The 24,056-nt window shown below is 32.3% G+C and overlaps 1 protein-coding gene across 2 annotated transcripts in view; it reads right to left on the bottom strand.

Annotated features, from left to right (window-relative positions):
• The window catches only part of ATP6V1H (ATPase H+ transporting V1 subunit H), a 92,286-nt gene that overhangs the window by 48,391 nt on the left and 19,839 nt on the right, over positions 1–24,056 (bottom strand). Inside the window, exons 5-9 of one of the 2 annotated variants that reach the window (XM_051970199.1) lie at positions 22,325–22,438; positions 18,742–18,846; positions 15,552–15,605; positions 5,493–5,590; positions 3,179–3,371 (exon numbers count right to left, since the gene is read on the bottom strand). In XM_051970199.1, coding sequence (XP_051826159.1) covers positions 3,179–3,371; positions 5,493–5,590; positions 15,552–15,605; positions 18,742–18,846; positions 22,325–22,438 — 564 coding nt within the window. The remainder of the gene's footprint in view (positions 1–3,178; positions 3,372–5,492; positions 5,591–15,551; positions 15,606–18,741; positions 18,847–22,324; positions 22,439–24,056) is intronic. The other variant, XM_051970200.1, reaches the window with a different exon arrangement.

The raw sequence follows: 24,056 nt of genomic DNA, 5'->3' as shown, positions 1-24,056 counted from the left end.
GATGCCCATATCAAGATATCACTAATAAAAATTGTCAAGATGTTTTAGAACCAGAGGACAAAGAAAAAAAATCCACTGATGAGCTTTGAAAGGAATCTAAAAAGAAAAAGAAAAAAAAATCCAAATCTAAAGCATCCACATTAAAAAATAAAATTTAAAAAAAAAAAATACTACAAACTTCAAGCAGTTCCAAGTCCCAAGAAACCAGTCAGGATGACAGTTCTTGAGAGAAGCTCTAAGAATAAAATATTCCAAAAGGCAACAGATAAGAGGTTATGACCAAGAATACCTACTTATTTTACAAAGTTGATTATAATGGAGTTGAGATTAGATTTTTTTATCCCCAGTTCTTAAAACAGAGTCTGGAACATAGTAAATATTTAATAACTTGTTTTAACTTGAAGAAAATCAAATGACGAATTATAGAGAGTAAAAGAATCTAAACAACTGGGGGGGGGGGGGGGAGGGTGCAAATAGATGTCACAGTGAATGGAACACCAGACCCTGAAATCAAAAGGACCCGAGTTCAAATCTGACCTCAGAGATTTAATACTGCCTAGCTGTGTGACCATAGGCAAGTCACTTAATCCCAATTGCCTCAGCAAAAAACAAACAATAGAGGGTCTTTACAATATCTACTATATTTTGTAAACATTCTAATTTATTTCATTCTAAAGCTTGACTAATCAATCCAAATCTAATTCAAATGTTAGGAAATTTATAGAGATCTAGAGCTGCTAAAAATAACTGACATTTCCCAAAATAAAAGAATGTGTGGAACCAATTATTTAAAAAAGTAAATTACTTGATTTGTTCAACTTATAGCAGATTATTAGGCTCACTAAATTCTTAAGCATTAAAATTTTCGTGATTCAGGATGTGGTAAAAGAATACAAGAGCAGACTAATCACAATCATGCTCCCCAGTGGATCTTTTTAAAAGATTAGAAGAACTTCAGAATGACAAAAAGAAAAGTTCCTTTTTTATCTTAGTGCATGGCCTCTAGATGGATTATAATCAATAGCTGTATATACTTTATATACAAAAATTATGCATACCCAAAAACATTCAGAACAGAAGGAAGACAAAAAAGAGGTTCTTTTTATTTCAGGCCATATGAGATATTCTGTATTTGGCATAAGAGATTTAAGATCTACTGACTTCAATGATTGTCACTATAATAAAAATTATAGAATTAATGAAATGTTAGAGATGGGATAAGTATCATCAAACTCTCATTTTTGCAGATGGGGATATGGGCTCAGAGCAATTAAATGGCATTCTCAAAGTCGTACAAGAAGTCAGTAGTAAAGTGGGTCCAAAATTCAAAATTTCCAAATTTTATGATTTCCAGTCCCATATTCTTTCTATTACATTATACTGTCTCCTGATATATTGAATATAGCTACTTAAATAGTCTTGAATTCAGTTTTAGATCTGTGTTTACAAATGTCACCAAAACAGTATGTCTCACATTAAAATGCCAAGGTTACAACTTACTTAATTTCAGTATAATTTAAATATTTTTTTTAAAAAACTGTTAAGCATATTAAAATTATTACAAGTGAAATGTCAAGATTATAAGATAAACAAAGCAGAACTGAAATACCTGATCAGCCTCAACATTAACTTAAAAGGATCCTTTTTAGCAGCTCTTCATAGAGGCTGAAAAGCTATGAGTAACAGTCATGTTTTTAATATGTGGAATGACTGAAAAGAATGCTATGTCCCTTATTCCCTTAACTTTTAATGAAAGCTACTAATATCCCCCTCCCCCTCTCCAAGAGAAAGATACTTTCAGGTCATTATAGATGAAAGAAAGATCATCAGTTTGCCACATGTAACCTTTTGTCTTTTTTAACCATGCCATTTCAGAAAGCATACTTTAGAGTGGACTTGTCAAGACAGAGTCAAACAAAAATTGACTCGTGTTTAAAACTGATTCAAACAAGAGATTTAATATTTCTCTTACCTGCCATAACCAATTTTAGACATTTCTAAATCTCTTTATACTATATAACTACTTTCCAAAACAAGGGTATGAGAATAATCTTGGCTTTTAAAAATATAGAGAGAGAAAAAAGTTAAACTTAAAAGAGGTAATATTTACTTTCTGAGAAACTCATAAATTTTCCAGTCTAATAATACTCTTCATGGAGGGCATTGGTCACTGTCATTTTAGAGTCATCTTTTAAAATAATGATAATTCTTTGTAGTTGTCTGATCTCTCCTAAAATCTCGGAGCACTTATATCTTATCTAATTTTCAATAATTTTGTCCTAACAATAAATCCTGTCCTAACCTTATAAACAAGTATAGGTTAAATGATTTTGTACTATGGTGCAGTAAAAGAGGCAGAATAAAACTTGTATCATCTGATTCTAATGCTCTTTCTAGGAATTCAATTTTCTCTTTTTAAAATGGATCATAAATAATTTTGTGGCATATTACACCATCTTTAGTTCTTAAAATATTATAACTATTTTTAGCAAAATAAACAAAACTAATACCCATAAAGGAATGAAAGGAACAAGTCCAATTAAAAAGCAATCTCATACATTATAACCTAATTAAAAACTATTGCCCTTTCTCAAAAAAGCATGGACAAAGAAAACAATAAATATAAAATGGAATCTTAGTTAATAGTTTAACCTGGGCAAATGAAAGGGGCAAATCAATTTTCATCCATTTTTTCTCTCAAGGGAATGGAATTTCTGGGATTTTGAGGCTCTCTAAAAGAAAAGAAATAGAGTGAAGATGGATTTTTTAAATAAAGTGTTTCAGACTAAAGATTGCTGCACTTTACTACTTCCCAAAAATAGCTTTCCACACTTCAAATCTTTATTTAAGTATTGGGATTAAGAAAATAGGAACCATATGATGAGGGACATGTTTTTTATATTTTTATTACCTTTTATCCTGCTCTTTCATTACAATTAAACTGATAGATAGATAGATAGATAGATATAAAATAGGGGAACAGGCTATCTCTGAGAGATAATGAGTTCTCTATTACCAATTAGAAGTCTCCAACAAAAATGTCAGCTGATCAATTAATGGGTAAGTTACAGAGGATATTTTTGTTTAAGATACAAATTAAAACTAAATTGATCTGTGAGGTCCATTTCAACTTTGAGATTCAATAATATCACAATGTTACCATAATCAAAACACTTACCCGGAATGCTGCAAGAATGATTCTAGTTACTTTCTCTTTAACAGATTCTTGAAGGATATCAGACAGAACAGGAATAATGTTATATCGACGAAGATGTTCACACATTTGAGGGCTAAATGCCAATAGCCATACTGAGAAAATCATTTGATATTGGAGTTGGAAGCCACATTTGTTACTCAAAACTCCCATTATACTAAAAAATAAACAAATTTTTACAAGTTTAATTATGATTAGCTATAAAATCAAGGAAAATCATAGTAAGGTTAAGAATTACATGTACATAGTTTTTCCTTCCAACAAAGATTAAGTAGTTAAAAGTTCATTAATTAAAATCCAGCCTGAGTTCTAAATCTCATTTTAAGTGCCCTCCCTCATAACTGCTCAGAAAAGGGGGCAGTTACAAGGTTACAAAATGCTATTCTGGATACCTAGCTCCCTTACTGCTTTCAAGTGTCCTTTCCTCATGAGTCTAGAGATACAAAATGCTGACCACATAGCAGTACAGCAACCTAAATGTCTATTCCTAGAAAAGATATTTCTACTGCTTTCAAGGCTTTACTTATCAGATCTATGTAAATAGCCAACCAATCCCTATTTCCCAATTTCTTTCCAAGAGTTTCAGTTCTGAATTTCCAATTACCAGTTAAATATATGTCTGAGTGCATTTCAAGTTTTGTCTTGAAAACTGAAATCATCCTTTCACAAAAACCTGCCCCCCTATTTTTATTTAAGTTTAATAACATGTTTCCAGTTGCTCAAGCTTGAAACTTTTTAACATTTCAGCATCTCTCATCCCTTACTTTAAGTCACCTGCCAATTCTAATCTTTTCTACTTGTAAAATCGATCTTTAATCTTCACTTCTATCACTTTAATTCAGGGTTTCATTCCCTCATAACCAATCTTCCTGTCTTTACTCTCACTTCAGGTCATACTTCATACTACCATGTATATATAGACTTTCTAATCACATCCTCTTTTCCCCTTTTCAAAACCCTTCAATGACTACAAGTATCTACCAAATAAATAAATAAATAAACGAAAACAAAGCAAAACAAACAACAACAACAAAAAAAAAATTCCTTAAAAGCCTGACATTCAGTGTTCTAGTCAACCTGGCTCTAGATTATCACCATTATTTCACTTCACATTGATCTCCATCCATTCTGCATTACAGCCAAAATAGACTCTTTGCTGACACATCTTCCATTCTAATTCTGTCTCTATTTCCTTATGCCCCATATCCCATTTCTGCTTTTTAAAAATCCTTTCCTTTTGTCAAATTTCAGCAGTTGGAAGGAACCTCAGAAGCCATCTGATCCACTTCTACAATATTAATCAAGTAATCATCTAATCTCCATTGGAAAGCAACTATCATAGTAAATAAAATACTGGCCTTAATCCCACCTCAGACAGTGTGACCCTTTGTAAACTACTTAATTTAATCTGTCTCAATTTTCTCACCTTATAAAAGGGCAGTTCATCCACAGAGGTTCTACAGGTCTCTCTTCAAGTTCTAATAAATCTATGATCCTATGAACTATAGAGAAACTATTACCAAAACAATTCAATTCACTTTAGAAATATTTTAAATGTTGGGAGGTTTTTCTTTATAATCATGTCTAAATCTGCCTCCTAATAACTTCTGCTCAATGTTCCCAATTCTCCCTACTGTGAGGTCAGACAGAACAAATTAAATTCATCTGATAAAATGACAAAACTTTACTATCCATAATATCTAGCACATTGCTTGCCACACAATAGGTACTTAATATATGCTTAATAATTTGAAGACATCTCTATACTGTCCCTCTTCAGATTAACATCTCAATTTCGTTTAGCCAATTCTCATGTTAGATGCACTCTTCTGAAAACTTTACTTGTCTATTGTACCTTTCAAAAAGTATGGTGCCCATAACTGAACATAGTACTCTGGACTGGGGCAGAATACAATAGATATTATGCTTCTTTCAAAGCAGTCTATAACATCATTCTTTTTGGATATTATAATATCACACTGCTAATTGCATTCTACTAAAACCCCCATCTAAACTTTCTATAATTCCTCAGCTGAAAGTGAACTCTCCCTCCTCAGTTGTATGACCTTCACTTTGGTAGTCATTGTCTAATCTCTATTACAAGGCCAAACTGCCTAAAAGATAAATAACAAATTCTGGTTGAAAAGTATTTTAAAAGGCATAAAATGAAATCAACATTCTAGAAGTTTAACTGGACCTGTTTTCCTGAAAATTACTAGCAAAAATTGCTTTTCATGCCTAAAATGACACTTTTTTTCACAAATAAAATGATACTCACCAGTTGACTCCATCAGCTTCTACCCATGCAAAACGATATTCATTAACACGGAGCATCAATTGAAGACATCCAGCAACACACTGCACATACTGGGAAGACTAAGTAAGAAAAAGAATTAAGTCTTAGAGGTAGCATAGAGTTTGAATCCATACAGACCTGGATCTAAAAGATCAAGCTGCATATATATATCAGACGCATATCTTCCAACTACAAAAGACTTTTTGTTCTCAGTGGAAGTGGGTAATCCAGTTAACTGACCTAATAAAACAATCATTTTCCCTTGGTTCTAAGTTATTCCTCTGTCATTATTAGCCATATTAAACTCTCAATTAAGAACTGTTTAAATAGTTAAAGAGATTGAAGGAAAAGCAAAAGTGCACATTATATGCAGTTTTTTCAGTTAAGCACAACCTTTTAAAATATCATTTTTTCTGAAAAAGCAGTACTTTATAGCTATCAAACATGTTTATGAGGATAAGAATTAATGATAAAATGAGAACTAAGCTATTTTTAGTGAACCTTCAAGTATAGTGGTACATAAAACTTCATACACAGTATAAAAAAACTGGTTTTTAAAATATTTCTTAGTATTACTCTTTTAAATTCATGAGCATATTCTATGTATGAATGTTTAATTCTAGGGGCCTTAAAATAATTTACTTTAAAAGTAATATATATGATATATTGTCATTATAGACATGATATACCAAATACCAAAATTAAATGCTCTATAATTAAGAGCTTTTTAAATACTTCCTGGCAACGAGCTGTTTATCTGTTATCATCTAGCATATTATCATGCTAGTAAACAACCTAGCAAAATGGCCAAGTCTAGCTAAGTTTGGAAAAGTTCATCACCAGGCTAGCCACAAGATGGTAAATTTCTAAGATACAGGAACCAAGTAATAACCATTTCACTAAGATACAGAGTACTAATCTGCATCAGCAAACCTAAACCTACAAAATCATAAATCCTTGAAGTATCTCTGTTTTATTCTACATTCAAGTCTTTTTTTATGTCTCCACAGAACACTTTAAATCTTACAAACTATCAATGTAAAAGTATATTATTAAACTTGCAAAATTCATTAGTGTCTATTTTTCCAAAATGTAATTTGCAGTGACAAGAAAAATAATTATTTTCCCAGTGTCGATTACTAACCCCGTAAACTACAACAAAGTTGTTTTTTTTTTTAAATTCATAGGATAATACACCTAAAGCTAAAAAGGACTTAAAAGATCATCTATTCCACCACCTAATTTTACAAGTAAGAAATCTGAGGTTCAAAAAGTTTATGTGGTATGCCCTAATTCAGGTCCTTTAAGTAGAAATACAGCATTCTTTTGACTGCACTATAATGTTTTTTTTTTCCCCTAAATCATCTAAGTATCAAATAGCATTTCAATTTGTTTTCTTTTTTCATCCAATTATGAACTAGATCTTCTCATGAGAATAGTCTTCTTTCAATGAATAACCAAAATTAATTCAATAATCAACAGGATTACTGTCTTAAAACAGGTACATTCTGGCTGCAAATAAAAGTTCATGATCTCTATAAAGTCAATCAAGGAGGCAAAAGATTAGTTTAAATCCTTCTACTGAATTTAAATAAATATCAAGAATATACATGGAGGGTGGCAGGCAGCAGTAAATACAGTTCTACAGAACAGGAACTACCACCTACAAATCCAAAGAGTTATCCTTCTTGATGATAATTTATATAAGATTTCTCAAAAAAGTAGTTAGCCAAACTAACTCTTATAATCACTAATACCATGCAGAATAATCGACCTCTTGGTGTCCAAAACCTGGGCAAAATAAACAATGCTTAAGGCATTTTCCCCCTGAGTTTTGATCTGTCTTGGTACTACCAGGACAGAAATCATACTTCATAGCTAAATGTAAATAAGTCAGACCTTAATACTAAGTACTAACAAATATAATACCCAAAGAGAATAGTCTATGAGGCACATTTCCCAACAAAGAAAAAAATTTGATAAAGGAAAAATCACAACTACCGCATAAAGTGAGAATAACTGTTAGGCGGATAAATCATAAATTGACCAGAAGGTCACAATGGATCAAGAAATAATAGAAGAAAGAACCAAGAATTAATAAACAGGAACAGAAATTAGCCACCAGGACAGAACAATTCTAAAGATATCTGTCACAAAATATCTATCAAAAAAAAAAAAAAAAGTATCTGGAAGCAGAAGCTAAGAGCTCATAAATCTCTTTCTCTGAATTATGTCCCTTGGTCTGACATATTTTCTCCCCTTTCTTCATTATCTTACTTATTCTGTATCCTCCATTTTCCTGGTTGCTACTCTTCCATTCAGGAACATCTATTCTAGGTGAATGAAATCACATCCTCTTAAAAAGAATATAATGATAGTCAAATTTCTCCAGAGGTCCCACTGACCATACTTTTACTTTTACTCATAGAAGAGGCAAAAAGATTACTTAGGAAACAAATCTTCTGTCCCATTACAACCCTTTTTCTCCCACCCATATGGTCAGTATCCACTATTCTTCCCTCAATTGCCAACTCTTCCTAAGCATTCAGAAGTGATTTGCCCAAACCATTCAGGAAAAAAAAGATTAACATGACAGTAAGGAGAATATCCTATACAATTCTAAAGTCAAGATGGATTCCTTAATCAAAGAATATGACAAAGACATAGTCATAAAAAGAGTATGTCCACAGCATTATATCACTTAAAGGAACAACAGATTAACAATGAAAGATAATATAGCATACCCAACTATGCACCTCCAAAGTTCTTTGATCTCTTAGGTTCTCAAATTACTCGCAGTAATACTTGACTGTGAAAAGTACCTAGATTCCCATCTCTGAGACTTACCAAATACTGAATTCAGCTTGGAAGAAAACCAGAATGAGATAAGTAGACTCATACCCAAACCAATCATTAGAAGAGTTCAGTGTTCAAATCATTACAAGAAGTTATCCAGATTGACAGGGAATCCTGGGAAATATCACCCCAAGATAAAATAGTAAAGATATAGCCTATAATTTAGCATCATTTGAATGCCAATGCCCTAAATTTGGGTATACAGATTTGCATAAAGATGGGGGAGTTAAGCACATAAATTAGTAATTGATGCTTTTTGTTTTTTTGTTTAATCCAGATCATTAAGCTGGTAATTCAATGGTCTCATTATATAATGAGCTGATTCAGGGATATTTCCCAGATAAACAATAAGTTTTTAAAAATGTAATCTACTTTTTCCCCAAATGTTTTTGGCTGCTTGCCATACCAAGTGTAGTAATTCTTTTCTTGATGTGATCATGATAAAAGGCATTAATCTTCAGGGTAGTCTTTGATTCATCCCTTCGCATTCCTTTTTCATTAATTATGCCTTCCCATATATTTCTGAAGATTCTCATCTTTTCCCACCTTTGCAGTGAATTTACCTGCCACATGTCAGAATGTATGGTGATTTAACTTGGTGGAACAGAATTCACAATTCTCCTAACTCTTCATACTTGACAATTGATGATGATATAAGCTACATTTATTTTCATGGTGGAATTTTTACAAATACTTATTGCAAGTATTGTGATATAAGAAAACCAGATACCCTATGAAATGTTTATTGTTGCCTCTGGACGTAAATACAAAATTCATTGCAAAAATGTCCAAGATTGACATGATTCAGCACATTTCCCAGTTCCCAAACCTCTCTTCCCAGCAGTTTGTTACAAATCTGCCATCACCACCACAGAACCATATGCATCAAACTAAATAATCTTTTAAATGCTCTAATTCTGTTCTGCTGATGCTGAGATTTCTTTCATTTTTCTTCATTTCAATAGTTTCAAAGCAACTCCTATACAGAAAGTTACACACACACACACACACACACACACACACACACACACACACACACACACCCTTACCCCAAAGCATTAAGAATACCTTTTGAAATTAAGATCACATTTAATTTTCATAATGGAACTAGATTACATTTCGTATCAGCGATCATCTTGCAAAAAAATTTTTAAGTTAAACCACATTCGAAAATCCTCCTCAAAAGGGAATTTAAAATTTGGAACTTACTAAAATTATGTTAATATCAGGGATATTTTTCAGTGATTTTATTATAACTTGGAACTAAAAATACAATGAAAGTCAACAGAAAAATATTTTTTATAAATAATTATTTTTATAAATATCTGCTTCACAAAGAATTTTGAAGAAAAGTAACTAGTATATAATGCAGGGTCATTCTATATCACTGTACTTTAAAAATGACAGTAACACAAAGAGTTTACAAATCAAATTCTACTTTCCAAATTTCCTGATATAACTCTTATTAGTTTTTTCCAAGACAAATGGTTACTTAAAATTAAAAAAATAATAACTCAGATTATAAATGTGTGCCTACCAAAACAGAAGATAGAGCAAAGAAAGAGGAGAAAAGCAACTAAGTTGCCTGAGCTCTTCCCACCTTCAAGAGGAAAATTCATTAAATCTACTCTCTAAACAAATTCTAAATAACAAAACACATAGAAAGACAGAGTCAAATTATATCATATGAAGAGGGGCTAAAGACCTATTAGATTAGATGGAAAAAAGAGGAAAAGGATGAGTATTGTTTGAAATTTACTCGCATCGAATCTGATTCAAAGATGAAATAACATATACACTCAGTTGGGTATAGAAATCTCTCATATCCTATAGGGAAGTTGAAGAGAAAGAGGAAAATAGGGGATGAGAGAGCTGATAGAAGGAAGGGCAGATTGAGGAAGGGCGGGACAAGGTGAAAGGAGAGAAGAGAAAAGAACAGGGAAAATAGGAAGAAGGGAATTACATAGTAATCATAACCCTAATGTGAATGGAATGAACTCGCTCATAAAACAGAAACAAATGGCAGAGTGGATTAAAAAAACAGAATCCTGTTATTTACAAGAAACATTTTCAGTCTGAAAATGTACAGTCATCATATCTTTTAACAACTAAGATTGTTGTGTGTTTCACCTAGTCAGCTGCCTGTTCAGTGTGGTTTGGAGAATTTAAAGGTCAAAGTATAACTGCAGTAAAGTCAACATTTTACTCATGTTTCTATGCCAATTAGAAACCCTCTCAGCCTGTCATTCTCTCTACCCAATGTATAAACACTTTGGCAAATGTATCCTTGGGTCACCTGAGCATTACTTAATGCTACTATTACCTATCCCCTACCCTTCCTTCTGGTTAGTTTTGTTTCCTCTAGGTTCCACTTTCAAATGATGCTCAACACTGTTATCAACTAGCTTCAGGGATCTAGATTCTGGGATTCAACACCCACCGGATGCCGCATCCACCAAACTCCGGGTCCTCGAGCTCATCACACCTTTGAATGGGACACCCAAGACAGGGACAACACTATACCCAATTTCAGCAAGAAGAAATTTCAGAAAAATTGTCTGTCCCACATCCCAAAAGATCCTGGATTCCATTTATTAGAGGGGGTAAATTATGAGGACCTGGGTAACTACATGAGGGTTGAAAGAGAGCCTGAATTACTGTATACAATCTGCAAGCTTAGCTTCTCCCTGACAGGATTATAAGCACACCTTTTTGATTTTGATTAGGTCTTTTGTTCAAGCAGACCTTTATTACAGCCCCATCCCAGGTGAGGGTCTCTAGTATTATTCTTAGCAGAATGCTTTGCATTGATAAATAACCACAGTTACTGTATCCAATCAGAAAGTCAAGTTATGATGCCAATCCCAAGGTTATGCTTCCCCTATGAAAGATCTATTTCTATTGTAAAGCCCTGCTAACTTCTCTTGGAACTCAGCCTGCCAATGGCTTCCTCCTTCTTTCTTTCTTTTTGTTGAAGCTCATTCTTTTTAGGGTGCTAAATTTCTTTAGCCCACCAGTCAAAATAGCAAAATCCTGCCTTAAGAGAATCTTTCCCTTGATTAATTTTAAGTTCTCCAAGGAACTCCTTTCCTTGCTAAAAAAAAAATTTATGGATTTAACCCACTCTTAGCATAATAAAATACTTGCCCCTTGGGAGTAAAAAAGTAGAACATAATAAATAATAGCAATACTGTGCAATGATCAACTACTACAGACTTAGCTCTTCTCAGCAATACAATGATCCAAAATAATTCCAAAGGATTCATGATGGAAAATGCTTATCTAGATCTGGAAAAAGAACTATGGAATCTGAATGCAGATCACAGCATACTATTTTCACTTTTTTTGTTGTTTGAGAGTTTTTTTCTCCCTTTTCTTCTGCTTCTCCTTTCAAATGACTATGTAAAAATTCGTTTAATTTGATTGCATATGTACAACCTACATTACATTGTTTGATGTCTTAAGAAGGGAGGGAAGTGAGAAAATTATGGAACTCAAAATCTTATTAAAAAGTGCATTTTGAAAACTACCTTGTCATGTAATTGGAAAATATAAAATACTATTTACAATAAAAAAAAATCTACCAAATATTATGAATATTAATTGTCTGACATGGAATATACAAAGAAAAATTACTAAAGCAGTCATTGATATTTACATATTATACATTAAATGACTTATTAACATATACAAGATGGCAGATTATAGTTCATAAACCATTTTGGTAAGTCCCAAAGTAGCTTTGAATTAATCATAGGCAAGAAAAGATTAAAATGCTATACCATCCTGCAAGAAAAAAATTTGAACTACAGACCTGAAACCTGTTATAAAATTTAGTTAATTAAATTAAATTGCCCACAATGTCCAGTGATTTCACTGATTAACAAAGTGACCAAAAAAAAAAAAAAAAAACCACCAAACAAACAAGATGGCACCAATATAAGGACCTTTTAGCAATGTACTCGACAATTCAGAAAAGCAGATTACTTTATACATCTTAATTTAAGATATCCAGAGATTACTTCATCCTAGGAGCTGAAAGTGAGATTGTTCCTTTCAGATATTTAGAAAACTACAAGCATATTTTAAAATTGGGGATAAGTCATTCACAACCGTACGCGAGTCTCTAAAACTATTAAAAGAGAATGATATATGGTCTATCAATGTTTTGAGTTCTTTTTAATTTTGTAGTATTTATCAGAATAAAATTTTATTTTATACTGACATCAAGTGGCAAAAATCATGCACTGCAAATACGCCAAAATGTTTTCCATCTATATCTGAAAACCTAAGATGGGCTGAAAACCTTATTGGAAGATAGAATAGCTGCTCAAATGATAAGTTTCCAAAAGATACCAAGATCCCATCTCAAATTATGTCCCCCATCTCTAGTCACCAATATTTGAAATTTTACTATTTGAAATAAATTCTTTTGAGGCCTGAAAGTCTTTCAGTCTTAAGAATTTCCTGATCCTGAATTCTTAGAAAACTTCTAAGGTCCCTTATAGCCTTAAAAGTACAAGTTTCATGAAATTAAGCTAAACATCAATTTTCCAAATTTTTAAAACGAGACTTATCACCATGTTGGACATTATAAATTAGTCATTCTATAGCAGAAGGGAATCAATTGATGAAATTATGGAACCTAGAAGCAATCAAAACATTATTTATGTCATATTGGACACTCACTTTTTAAAAATAGATCTGACTAAAGCAGCTGTCCTTTTCATATTCATCTCTCTCCTCTCTCTCTCCATAACTTCTCCACCTTTTAGTCAGGTAAGTCCACTTACTTCCATTTGCAAATCACAAACTAGCAATATTTTGAGAATTGTCTCTTGCCGTAGTAAAGATAGGAAATAGTTTTATTCTTGACAGAAGCAGAAAAAGTCTTCTACCAACGGAAATCCTTTCTGCATCTGGTGCCTGGTATCTATTCTATTGTCCATAGTTATTATAACTTTGATTCTGCAAAGGTCCCCCTTACAAACTAATCTGCCAAATTTGACTCAAATTACTGATTCTTCCTGATTCCAGGTCCAGCACTCTATCCACTGCATCATCTAGCTGCCTCAAACAATAACAAAACCACCAATTTCCCAGTAATCCAGGTTTGAAATGGTATCATCCTAGATTCCTCATGCTTACTACATATTACGTATATACATATATATACTCAATTGCCAAATTGTATCATTTCTATTTTCACAATATCCCTCAGGTATTTCCCCTTCTCTCTATTCCTACAACTATTACCCTGCATCAGGCCCTTATCATCTTTCATAGGGCTTTAAGGCAACAGTCTCCGAATTGGTATCTTTGCCTCAAGTACCTCCAACTCCAATTCATCCTCAATACAGCTATCAAGGTCATTTTCCCAAATCACAGAAGATCATATTATTTTCCTTAATCAATAAATTTCAACATTTTCTCATATCTTCATGATCAAAAAGAAGTAATCTATTTGGTACCTAGAGCCTTTCCTTCCCACTCTCTCTTACCTTTCCAGTTTTCTTATGTTTTATTGCTCTCCTTACACTTGATAATTTGTAGCAATAATCTACTTGTCAATTCTTCTACAAGTTAATACATTTCCCGTCTCCTTGCCTTTGCCCCAGCTGTCTCCTACACTTAAAATGTTCTCCCACTCATTTCTAAAATTCTAGGTTCCTTCAAAACTGAGCTCAAATCTCACTTTCCAGAGGATGTTTTGTCCCAGTTTCCCTAGTTGCTGGAGTCTTCCTCTCTATGATTATCTTCCATCAACTCTGTAACTATCTTGTCCCTTGGGTTGCCAGGAGTGGTGGCACATGTGTGTAATCCATGCTACTGGAGAGATAAATATAACAAAACTACTGAGTTCATAGAAGAGACAGCTGACAGAGGCCAAGTCAATCAGGAACCAGTAAGGTGAGCCTCCAGAAGCTAGGGGCCATCGGGCCGCCTGAGGAATGAATATGTCTGGAATGGAAAAACAGAGCAGGTCAAAGTTTCCATGCCCTTCAATACTAGGACCACAAGGTTGCACTAAACTTGCAACCTAAGGAAGTGAGGGAGACCAGTGCTCCAAAAAAAAAAAAAAAAACACACACACAAAGAAAGAGGAGAAACAGAGAGGAGAAAATGCTTCTTAACTAATTAAGATCCATAATAATGATTCAAGAAGAGAGTGTGTGTTTACATCCATACATATATTCAGTGCCTTCTACACTTATCATAACTTCAGCAAAGTGGGCCATTTTTCCACCTGGCAAATTAAAGGGTTGGCCTCATTGTTTTTTCATGTTTCCTACAGTCCTAACACTCTATGATTCCACAATGAGGCTGCCTCAATACAAAGTTTTATGCATCCCTGTATTGATCCTTTGTGCCCAATTATTTGTCGCATGCCTGCTTCAACTACAACAATTCCCTTGTATAAAAATCTTCGAGAAAAGAAGGGGCAATGAAAATATTTGTCCAAAATACTCCTACCCTTCTAGACATGGCTCTGAGGTATACTATTTGAATAACCTGAGTATTAAAGACACCAGAAGTTTAGTTACTTTATAATCATGCAATATCAGCATTGACTAGGGTCATGAAATAACTAGAACACTTTAATATTACAAATAAAAAAACTGAGGCCTAAAGAAATTAAGCAGTTTGCCCATCTTCACTATCAGTGGAAAAACAGGGACTAACATTCAGGGATTTGATGCAATCCAACTAAATGATCTTTAATCTTACAGTTAAATAATTAACAATTATTCTAATCATTCACTGCCCCACTATCCATAAAGATTATCACTTACAAGATATTAGTCTGGAAACCTAAACAAATAAAGTTTAAAAAGGGTGATAAGAAGCCTAATTGTAGCATTTCAACCTCCCACTAAGCAACAACCAAGCAAATATTCAGTCTTGCTTTGATTTTTATGATTCATAAAAGAGCTGACCTATGGAATAATAGATGAAGAAGAAAGAAATGGACCATGTCTATGTATTAAAAATAATTTATAAACATGGATTGCAAAAAAAGTTTGATTTATAGCCGAAACCTACAGTGGATGATAAACAGATTTAAATGATTTCATGACAAGTTAAAATAAATGAAACTAGTCAACTAATTTTTTAATTATCACTTATTAACAATAAAAAATATAGTATGTTAGGTCAGTGTATTAAGATGGTATAGATACTTACCTCATTTGTAGAGACTGTTCCTGTTTCAACAGCACCACCGCTACCACTCAGTTTCTATTACAAAATAAATAACTCATTACTTAGTTTTGTTTTTAACTTTATCCTAACATATCAATTAGGAAAGGGAACTAAGCAAGTTTTCATTTTTATCTGATTTTAACTAATCAAGTACATAACAAGGAAATGTTATGAGTATAATATATAAAATATTCTAGAGAGCACATTTTTCTTTAAATAATATTAAGAATTTGCAAATATGTGCATCTTTATAAAGGAACCATGTTATGTTGAGAAAAGCATTGTGACTAAAGCACTGAATGACAATGAGGGAGGGGGGACCCTAGAGTCACACAAAATTTTATAAGAAAAGGAAAATATTTCCCTCAATAGGACAATGTTCTCAGAGGCAGTAAGGTGGCACAGGGGAGAGAACACCAGCCTGAGCTTCAGGAGAACTTGAATCCAAATCTGCCCTCAGATATTAAAAATTTGTGTAACCTGAGCAAGTTACTTAACACCAAGTGTCTCAGACACCCCATAACAAACATACCCACACACACATATTCAAATATACACATACACACAAATAATATACACACATAAGTGTATGTATGTAATTTGTATGTGTGTATGTGTATATATGACATGCACTGAGTAGGATTTCAAAAAGCATTCAAAAATTCGTGCTAAATCATGTTTCTCTTCTTGCACAGACCTAAGGAGACAATGAGATTTGGGTCTATGGCCCAGAGCTAACAATTACTATACAAATAATAGTATTAACAACTTACAATCAATCAAAAAAAAAAGTTTTAAAATATTTAACAGAGTAATTAAGGTAGAGGGACAAAAAAAAAATTTGTAAACAAAGGGAGTATGAGAAATTTCCTAAGGAAATAAGCAAAGTTTATTTTTTTATTTGTTCACAATCTTAGCATTAGAAGCTTAATAAACATAGCTGACTGACACCACTAAATGATAACCATGTCAAGGATATAACTACTTGTAATTACTTTAAAGATTCTCTTTCATATGGAGATATGCATTTCTAGCCTTTATGAGGAGGAAATAAAAGTCATTTAAATCATTTCAAAGCCGGCTTCTAAAAATATCACATAATACTTAAAAAAAAAATGAATACAATTGAAAATAATCACAGTGATAATCTTTAAAGAGGGATTACAAAGTCAATCTTAGCATAAGTACAATGAAAGAACTCTAATAATTGTAGCAATTCAAAGTTCTTGAGAGACAAATAATACCCACTACATTAAAAGGTAAAATAGTACCAAGGTACTATGAAAAGTCATGAAGTAAGAATAAATGCAAAGAGAAAAGAAAAAGAAAACAAAAAAGCTCAAAGTCTATAACCTTGACAAACATGTACCCTATCAGGGTGACTCATCTGACATGAAGTGAATTCAATTATAAGAAAAACTTTTTTTTGACACTGGAATTTTCCTGGTCAATGATGATAATGCCAATATTATTTCCTTGTATTTTAAAAAGAAAAAAAGCAAAGTAGGAATGAATAACTGTATTCATAGGCTCTTGCAATAACAGAGCTATAACATAAATTTTATTTCCAAAAAATATAAGATGAAACAAAAAGGAAATGAAGCCACCCTAAATACCGATTGTAAATAACAGTATTGCTTTTTTACTATCAGTGTTCATTCCAAAAATTAAAGAATGAATCAAATTACTACACAAAGACTGACTGAAATGTTAATGATACTACCATGCTAGAATTCTAAAATTAGAATGACAGTTGTTTAAAGAAGCTTATTTCAAATACTAAAAATGTAGAAGAAATCTAAAACTTTTAATTGGTTAATAAAGCACATTAAAATTGAGAGTGATGATGTATTTAAAAACAAAGACCCATTTTCAAACTTCTATAGCTCTCAGATTTTAAGTACCCTGTTATGAAGGATCTATAAAGAAACATGACTGATTTGGAATTATCTAGTTCTCTTCTAGATATAAGTATTTTTGAAACTAAGCCCAGAAAAGTATTTTACAATATAAATAATAGGCTCATACTTCAGTGAAGCCACTGCTCCAGCAAAATGTTTTATATTACTAAACATTTCCAGAACTATTTTTTTCAAAGGTATAACTATCCCAATTTTCATTGCTCTTAAATATACTATGCAACTTTTTAAAGTACCAAGAATCAACGATAAACAATAAATATATGGGAAATGTCATATTTCACATGCCTGAAACTAAAACCCATGTAAGTACTGCGTTCACACACTCATACATCATCTATACCTTTCAAAAAGCTTACTCAAAATATACATTTAATTAGAAACCTAATGCCTTAAGTGCAGCACATCATCAGTATCTGACCTTTTCTTGTCTCATGAACAAAATCATTTGAGTGAAATCCCATCTCCCATTACTCTTTGTATAGAATTATCCTTCTATGATATGCCTCTATCACTAGAACCACTAAATACCACTTCAATGATACTCTTATTTCACTGTCTTTCATCACTTCACCTCCAGGATTCTCTTCTAAAATCCCATTCCTTATTTCATTCTGTCTGGAAATCTTTACCATCTGCCTCCCTGAAGGCTATAAAGAAAGCAGCATTTTTACTGAAAGCTTCAAAATATCCAGAGATTTAATTCCCATCCAAAAAGTCTGTCTGTTCTCTGGCTTTGACCCCATTCTTGAGAGCATTAAGTCCAAAAACTAAACATATCCCTAGTCAACAGGCCATCTAGCTATTTTTTTGTCCCAAGAAAACAAAGGAATGGACAGGCCTGGAATCTACATAGAGCTAGCCCAATAATAAAAATCTCACCAAAACTTTAGGTCTTAATGTTCAACTTCAGGAAAATGCAATGAAGTAAGAAATCACCAACAGGAGTTAAATACAAAGAAGATACTGACTGATAAGAGAAATACAGTAAAAGAGAGTTAAAGAGAAACAGAATTTTACCATGGGATGCAAGTATATAAAGAAGGAAAAACAAGATAGAAAAAGAGAATGCACAGAAGAAAAAGAGAGCAGAAGAGCCAGGTCTAACCCAAAGAATGCAGGATCACACCAGAGAGTAGATGAAGGCTACTTGTAATATATGGCCTTTCAATTTATTATCATAAATATTAGACTTCAGCATCACGATATAAATTAAATATTCCTTTCAAAACTAAAACTGAAGTTTCTTTTACCTGTGAACTCAGCTGAGTTTTTATCCAGTTGAAATAATAATTTAAGTCACTGCCTTCCATCAATTCTTTTCCCCATGCTGCTAATTTGGCAATAATTCTTGCTGCCTAAAAACAAAGAAGAAATGCTTGTATTACAATGGACTAATAATTACCAATGACATTTTTGATTCCTAAAGATATCAAGAAAATTGAAATCTAGGAATCCCAACAGGTTTTAGAGTTTTAAAATCCTACTTATGATTGTGCTTCAGTGCTTTTCATCTTTAAAATTACTATTTGTCGCATACAATTAACCCTTTTCAAAGAGAGAAAAAAAGAGATACAAGAGAAAATTCTGATGATGTTTAAAAAAAGATATCAATAAAAAATTTTTTAAATGTGTTCTAACTCAGGAATATACAGAAAAATATGCTCTTCAATGAGGATCAAATGAAATAATGTAAATAAAATACTACATAAATGTAGACTAGTATTAAATAACTCATTTTTGCATTCTTCAATATTTTAAGAAGTCAGTCCATGATCTCATGGATGTCAATATTTGTTGTGATGTTACAAATCAAAATCCACTTATATCATTTTATCCCATGAGATTCCTCTCCCTCCATAAATTTCCTATTATGGTTGATATTTCTTAAATACTAATGCAATATTCAGCCTGTTCACCTCTTATTACTTGCTCTTGTTATATTTTTATTTTCCAATCACAACATTTTTCAGAGCATCTTTTATGCTACTTTTTTCATGCAATTCATAAGTATAATCACATTTTGTAGCTTTATGCCTACCACATATCTTTCCACTGTCCTTTTGGACACTTGAAAAGGGAATGGTCCTAAAAATTACCTAAATGCAATTCATCTCAACTTTTTTTTCCCTCTCAATTCTAAATGAAAAATTTTTCACATGATTCCATGTCATCATCTGTGTAACAGAGCAACTAGGTAGCATGTGGATAGAGTACTAGACCCAAAACGAGGAATAGTCCTTTTCCCAAGATCAAATCTGGCCTCAGATTATTACTAGCTATTTTATGCTGGGCAGGTAATTTAACCCTATTTGTCTCAGTTTCCTCATCTGTAAAACAAGCTAGAAAAGGAAATGGCAAAACCATTTGCCAGTATCCTCCAGTATCTTAGCCAAAAAAATTCCAAATGGAGTCACAAGGAGTCAAGATACAAATGAAAAACAACTAAACAACATTTGTTTAACATTCTTTTTCTTATTAGGTATTCCTCATGCAGAATGCATTAGAATGGTTGTGAATACCAATGAATAGGTTCTGCAGTTCACCAGGATTTTAATGCAATCAGTATATCAACCACAAACAAGAGCATAAAACACTTTTCTTCAAAGTAAAGGCCTTGACCTGGCCCTAAAGGATATATATGATCAAATAAGAAGGTAGAAAAACAGGGTAGACCCCATTCTTTCTACAAAAGTCAGTATGAGGCTTATTGTCAAGCCTAAGCACACTCACTCTTATCTACCAACATTTCCTCTCCCCACACCCAAATTCCCAAACTCCTTTCTCCATTTTGAGACTGATATTAGCACCTCAGGGCAACTCAGGAATGCCATAACCTAACTATTTACAGTAACTTTGAGTATCAAATATGAAGAACAAAAAAAAGGTTAGTTTGACTAGATCACACAATATAAAAAGGGGGTCATAAGACATGAAGCTAAAAAGATAGGTTGGAACTGCACTGTGAAGAGCTTTAAAAGGAAAAAAAAACTTATTTAGATATGTTGCATCATCTGTATCTATAGGAAATTCCTCTTTATTTGGATTTTATAAAATATTCTCCATGACATTAAGAAGCACCTTTTGCAACTGTATTTCCTAGTTTTGTGAATCTCAATGTTGAAATTCAGATTTCTGCTCTGTTAGATAAACTGCCCAGTAATTTAATCTAAAGTACAATTATCTTGGCTGGATCCTGAAGGTAAGACTGTGAACTGTGAACCCAAAATTAAACAAGAGAACAAGTGGAATTGTGTTTAAGAAATGATACATTTAATAATCTCAAGTTGTTCCCTGACCAAAAAAACAAAAAAAACAAAATAAATAATCAACATATGTGTACATGAGTATATATGTGTATGTATAAGAGATGTTTATATAGCTATAAAATATAGAATACCAAAAAAGAAAAAATGTAATACTGAATTGATCCAAAGAATAATGAAAATATGTGGCAACATCAGAAAATTCAATTCAACAAATATTCATGAAATTACTTCTTTTAAAAAATAAAGTTGAGGGTCTTCATCATATTCAATGTATCCTCTATGAAGAATTTTAAATAAATAACAGAGATAAATGTTTGTGGAACAGAACTACCATAAGGCTATCTGATTCTGTCTCTTATTTTTCCATTGCCTTTTGAATCAATTACAATTTTGATTTTCTTTTTATGATACTCTACAGTTTACAGACATATAAATATAAAATCACCAGAAGACTATACATACAAGCATGTAAAGGATGAAAAGGACCAGACAACCTAGCACTGTTCTAGAATGCCCACAATGTTAAGATCACAAATCTGTTGAAATAACATGACATATAATGTTAATAGGAGATCAGTGAATATTTTGGTTTGATTTGGTTTATGAGACTATATATAGTCTTACATGATTTTTTTTTATATTCAAAGGAGATACTGTTTTGAAAAAAGAGTAACCAAGGCCACATTTTGTTCAACAAAGTCAAAAATTGTTTTTATAATCAAAAAACAATAAACTTATTGTTATCTTATGTTCATTACAAGCTATTACTTCATAACATGACAATGAATGTAAATTGTTAGGAGAAAGCCATCTACAAAAGTTTACCTGGTTCTTTTCCATATCTTTCATGGAAGACACCCTTAATGTATAAAAATCCTTCTCAAATATTTTAGAGAGAAAAGAAAGTAACTATATTAATAAGTACTTGATGATGCCTTCTCATTTGCTTTTTTTTTGGTATTAATACCATCTATAATTTTTTTTTCCATTCTTTTTGGAATATTCCCTTCTTTGAGACAACCTGAAAAGCAATTCCTAAGTACCTTTAAACCATATTAATTCCAACATTTTCCATATTGATTGGATCAGGTTCTGCCACTCTGAGTCTGAACTCAGAGTTCCTAAATGTCATGGCCACTGCCTTTGTGAAGGTAAGAGTCCCACTGTAGAAGTGTGGTTGTACAAAAAATAATTCTGAATAGATTACAACAGAAACACAAATAAATCATTTCCATTCAACTTTATTTGTTGTTCTCCTTTAATTCCAATGACATATGCCCTTTAAGTGATGTGACTTAAATTGCATCTCTCCTCAGCTTGGAGAAGCTCTTTTTCCCTTCATTGCTTTTCACTAATTTGCAAATTATTTATAATATTAATAATTATTAAAATTAATGACTGTTAAATATAATTTAGTTATTAAGGCTACCTAGCCAGTAATCTGAAATTAACAGAGCTAAGATTCTTGAAGAATAGTATAGCTATGGTTATTACCTTAGGAATCGAAAAAGACATCCATAAAGTCAATTCTCTTCTACAATGGGAATTTAACCAACTTAATTCTTACCATGTGGACAGTGAAAAGATCCTGGCGATTCAACATTGGCAGAAAGTAGGACCATGCTGTAGTCTTACTACGTTTAGCATAATCAAAGAAAATACTAACTCGTTGGTGATTTTCCTAGAGAAACATAAATGTTCAGAAATGTCATTTTTGTATCACATTTTATATATGAAAATTAATAAAAATGAAATATTTTCCTCTTTATTAAACTTACAAATAGTAATGTGCTAAAAAGATTGTTAAAAGATTTTTCAAATTTTCAGATCATAGATCATAAAATACATATTTTTTATGCTAGTTTTTTGGTTTTTTTCTGTTAACAAATACCTGCTGTTTGACAAAGGCTTTCATCTCCTTATGTTGTAGAATGCATAATCTAACTTACTTTAAAACATGTATAAGTATTTCTAACAGGGACTTTATTCAGCTACAAAACAATCCAAATGCTACTTTTTATCCTTAGTCTATGAATGCTATGAAAGTTAATACTGTTCTCATTTGATAATTAAAGAACTAATAAGCACCATGCATGAGTTTCATAAGCATAATTTTTATAAATGAGAAAGTTTTAAATTTATTTTACTAAACTACCATTTTACCAATTCATACTTCTCAAGAATTTATAATAAATTCCTAATTCCTACTTTATAAATTTTAAATTTATGGTTTTCAGAATACGCCATAATCTGTTATCATATGACATATGAAGTATGACTTTACTGCTCACTACCTTCCCAATAAAGCTAATCCTCTTCTGTCTCCGCTACAATGGCCAAATTCAATCCCATCCCTTATATATAATCATATCATTCCATCAAGTTTACATGTACAACTTTGGTTATCACGTTCAATTATAAAAGAAATTATGAAAACAAAAGTTCATCATTTGACTTCTCAGTCTTTATTTAAATAACACCAGGATAAAATATGTATGTGGTCATAGAGGATACTAACAATGTCTTAAGTGCCCCAACATAAAAAGTCTTCATGGAAAAAGCAGAATTTTATCTGATCCTAAAAATATCTTTTCTTTTCTCTAATAAAAAATACCCAGTATTAAGTATAATGCCCAACACATAGTAGGCATTTAATAGTTATTGATTATTATTCAATCAAGTGCCTTTGAAGGGAGGGAAAGGAAAGGGGAAAGAGAAACAGCTAAGTGCTAAGAGCTGGTCTTTGGGTTCAAGAACATGGGTTCCAGTCCCACCTTTGACATGCACTATCTGTAAGGGGCTCAACAAAATCATTTAACTCTCAATGTTGTAGAAGACAGACAGGAAAATACCTGCATGTTTTTCATGTCAAACATGTAACTTTGTTTTTCCTGGACTTGAACATATTTATTCTCATCTTCCAACAGTTCTTAAATTTGATTCGAGTCAATGGTTTAGTTACAGTACTTTAGAAGATAAGGAAGACAGATCTAAATGTCTGAGATCTCTTGCTTATGAACATATATCATGCTTAATTATTCTAAGTCTTCAAATTTGAGGCTTGAAAAATGTGGTTATGATGAAATAACTTTATACTGATTCTTGAAATCTACAGATCAGAGGGCAGACAGTTTATAAAATCTATGATAGGCAGTAGTCCATTAAATCCCTACAAGTCACATAGCAGTCCGTGGGCTTTTATGGTCTCAGGAGATGTCCTTCAACTCTCCCTGAATGATACACTCCAATAACCTGCCTATCTGGCTCTCAGGGAAGAAAGCTGAAATAGAAACACAGAA

This window comes from Antechinus flavipes, chromosome 1, assembly GCF_016432865.1.
Source record: "Antechinus flavipes isolate AdamAnt ecotype Samford, QLD, Australia chromosome 1, AdamAnt_v2, whole genome shotgun sequence".
NCBI lineage: Eukaryota > Metazoa > Chordata > Mammalia > Dasyuromorphia > Dasyuridae > Antechinus > Antechinus flavipes.
The sequence above is the reverse complement of the archived record's forward strand: the minus strand, read 5'-3'. Positions and strand labels throughout refer to the sequence as shown.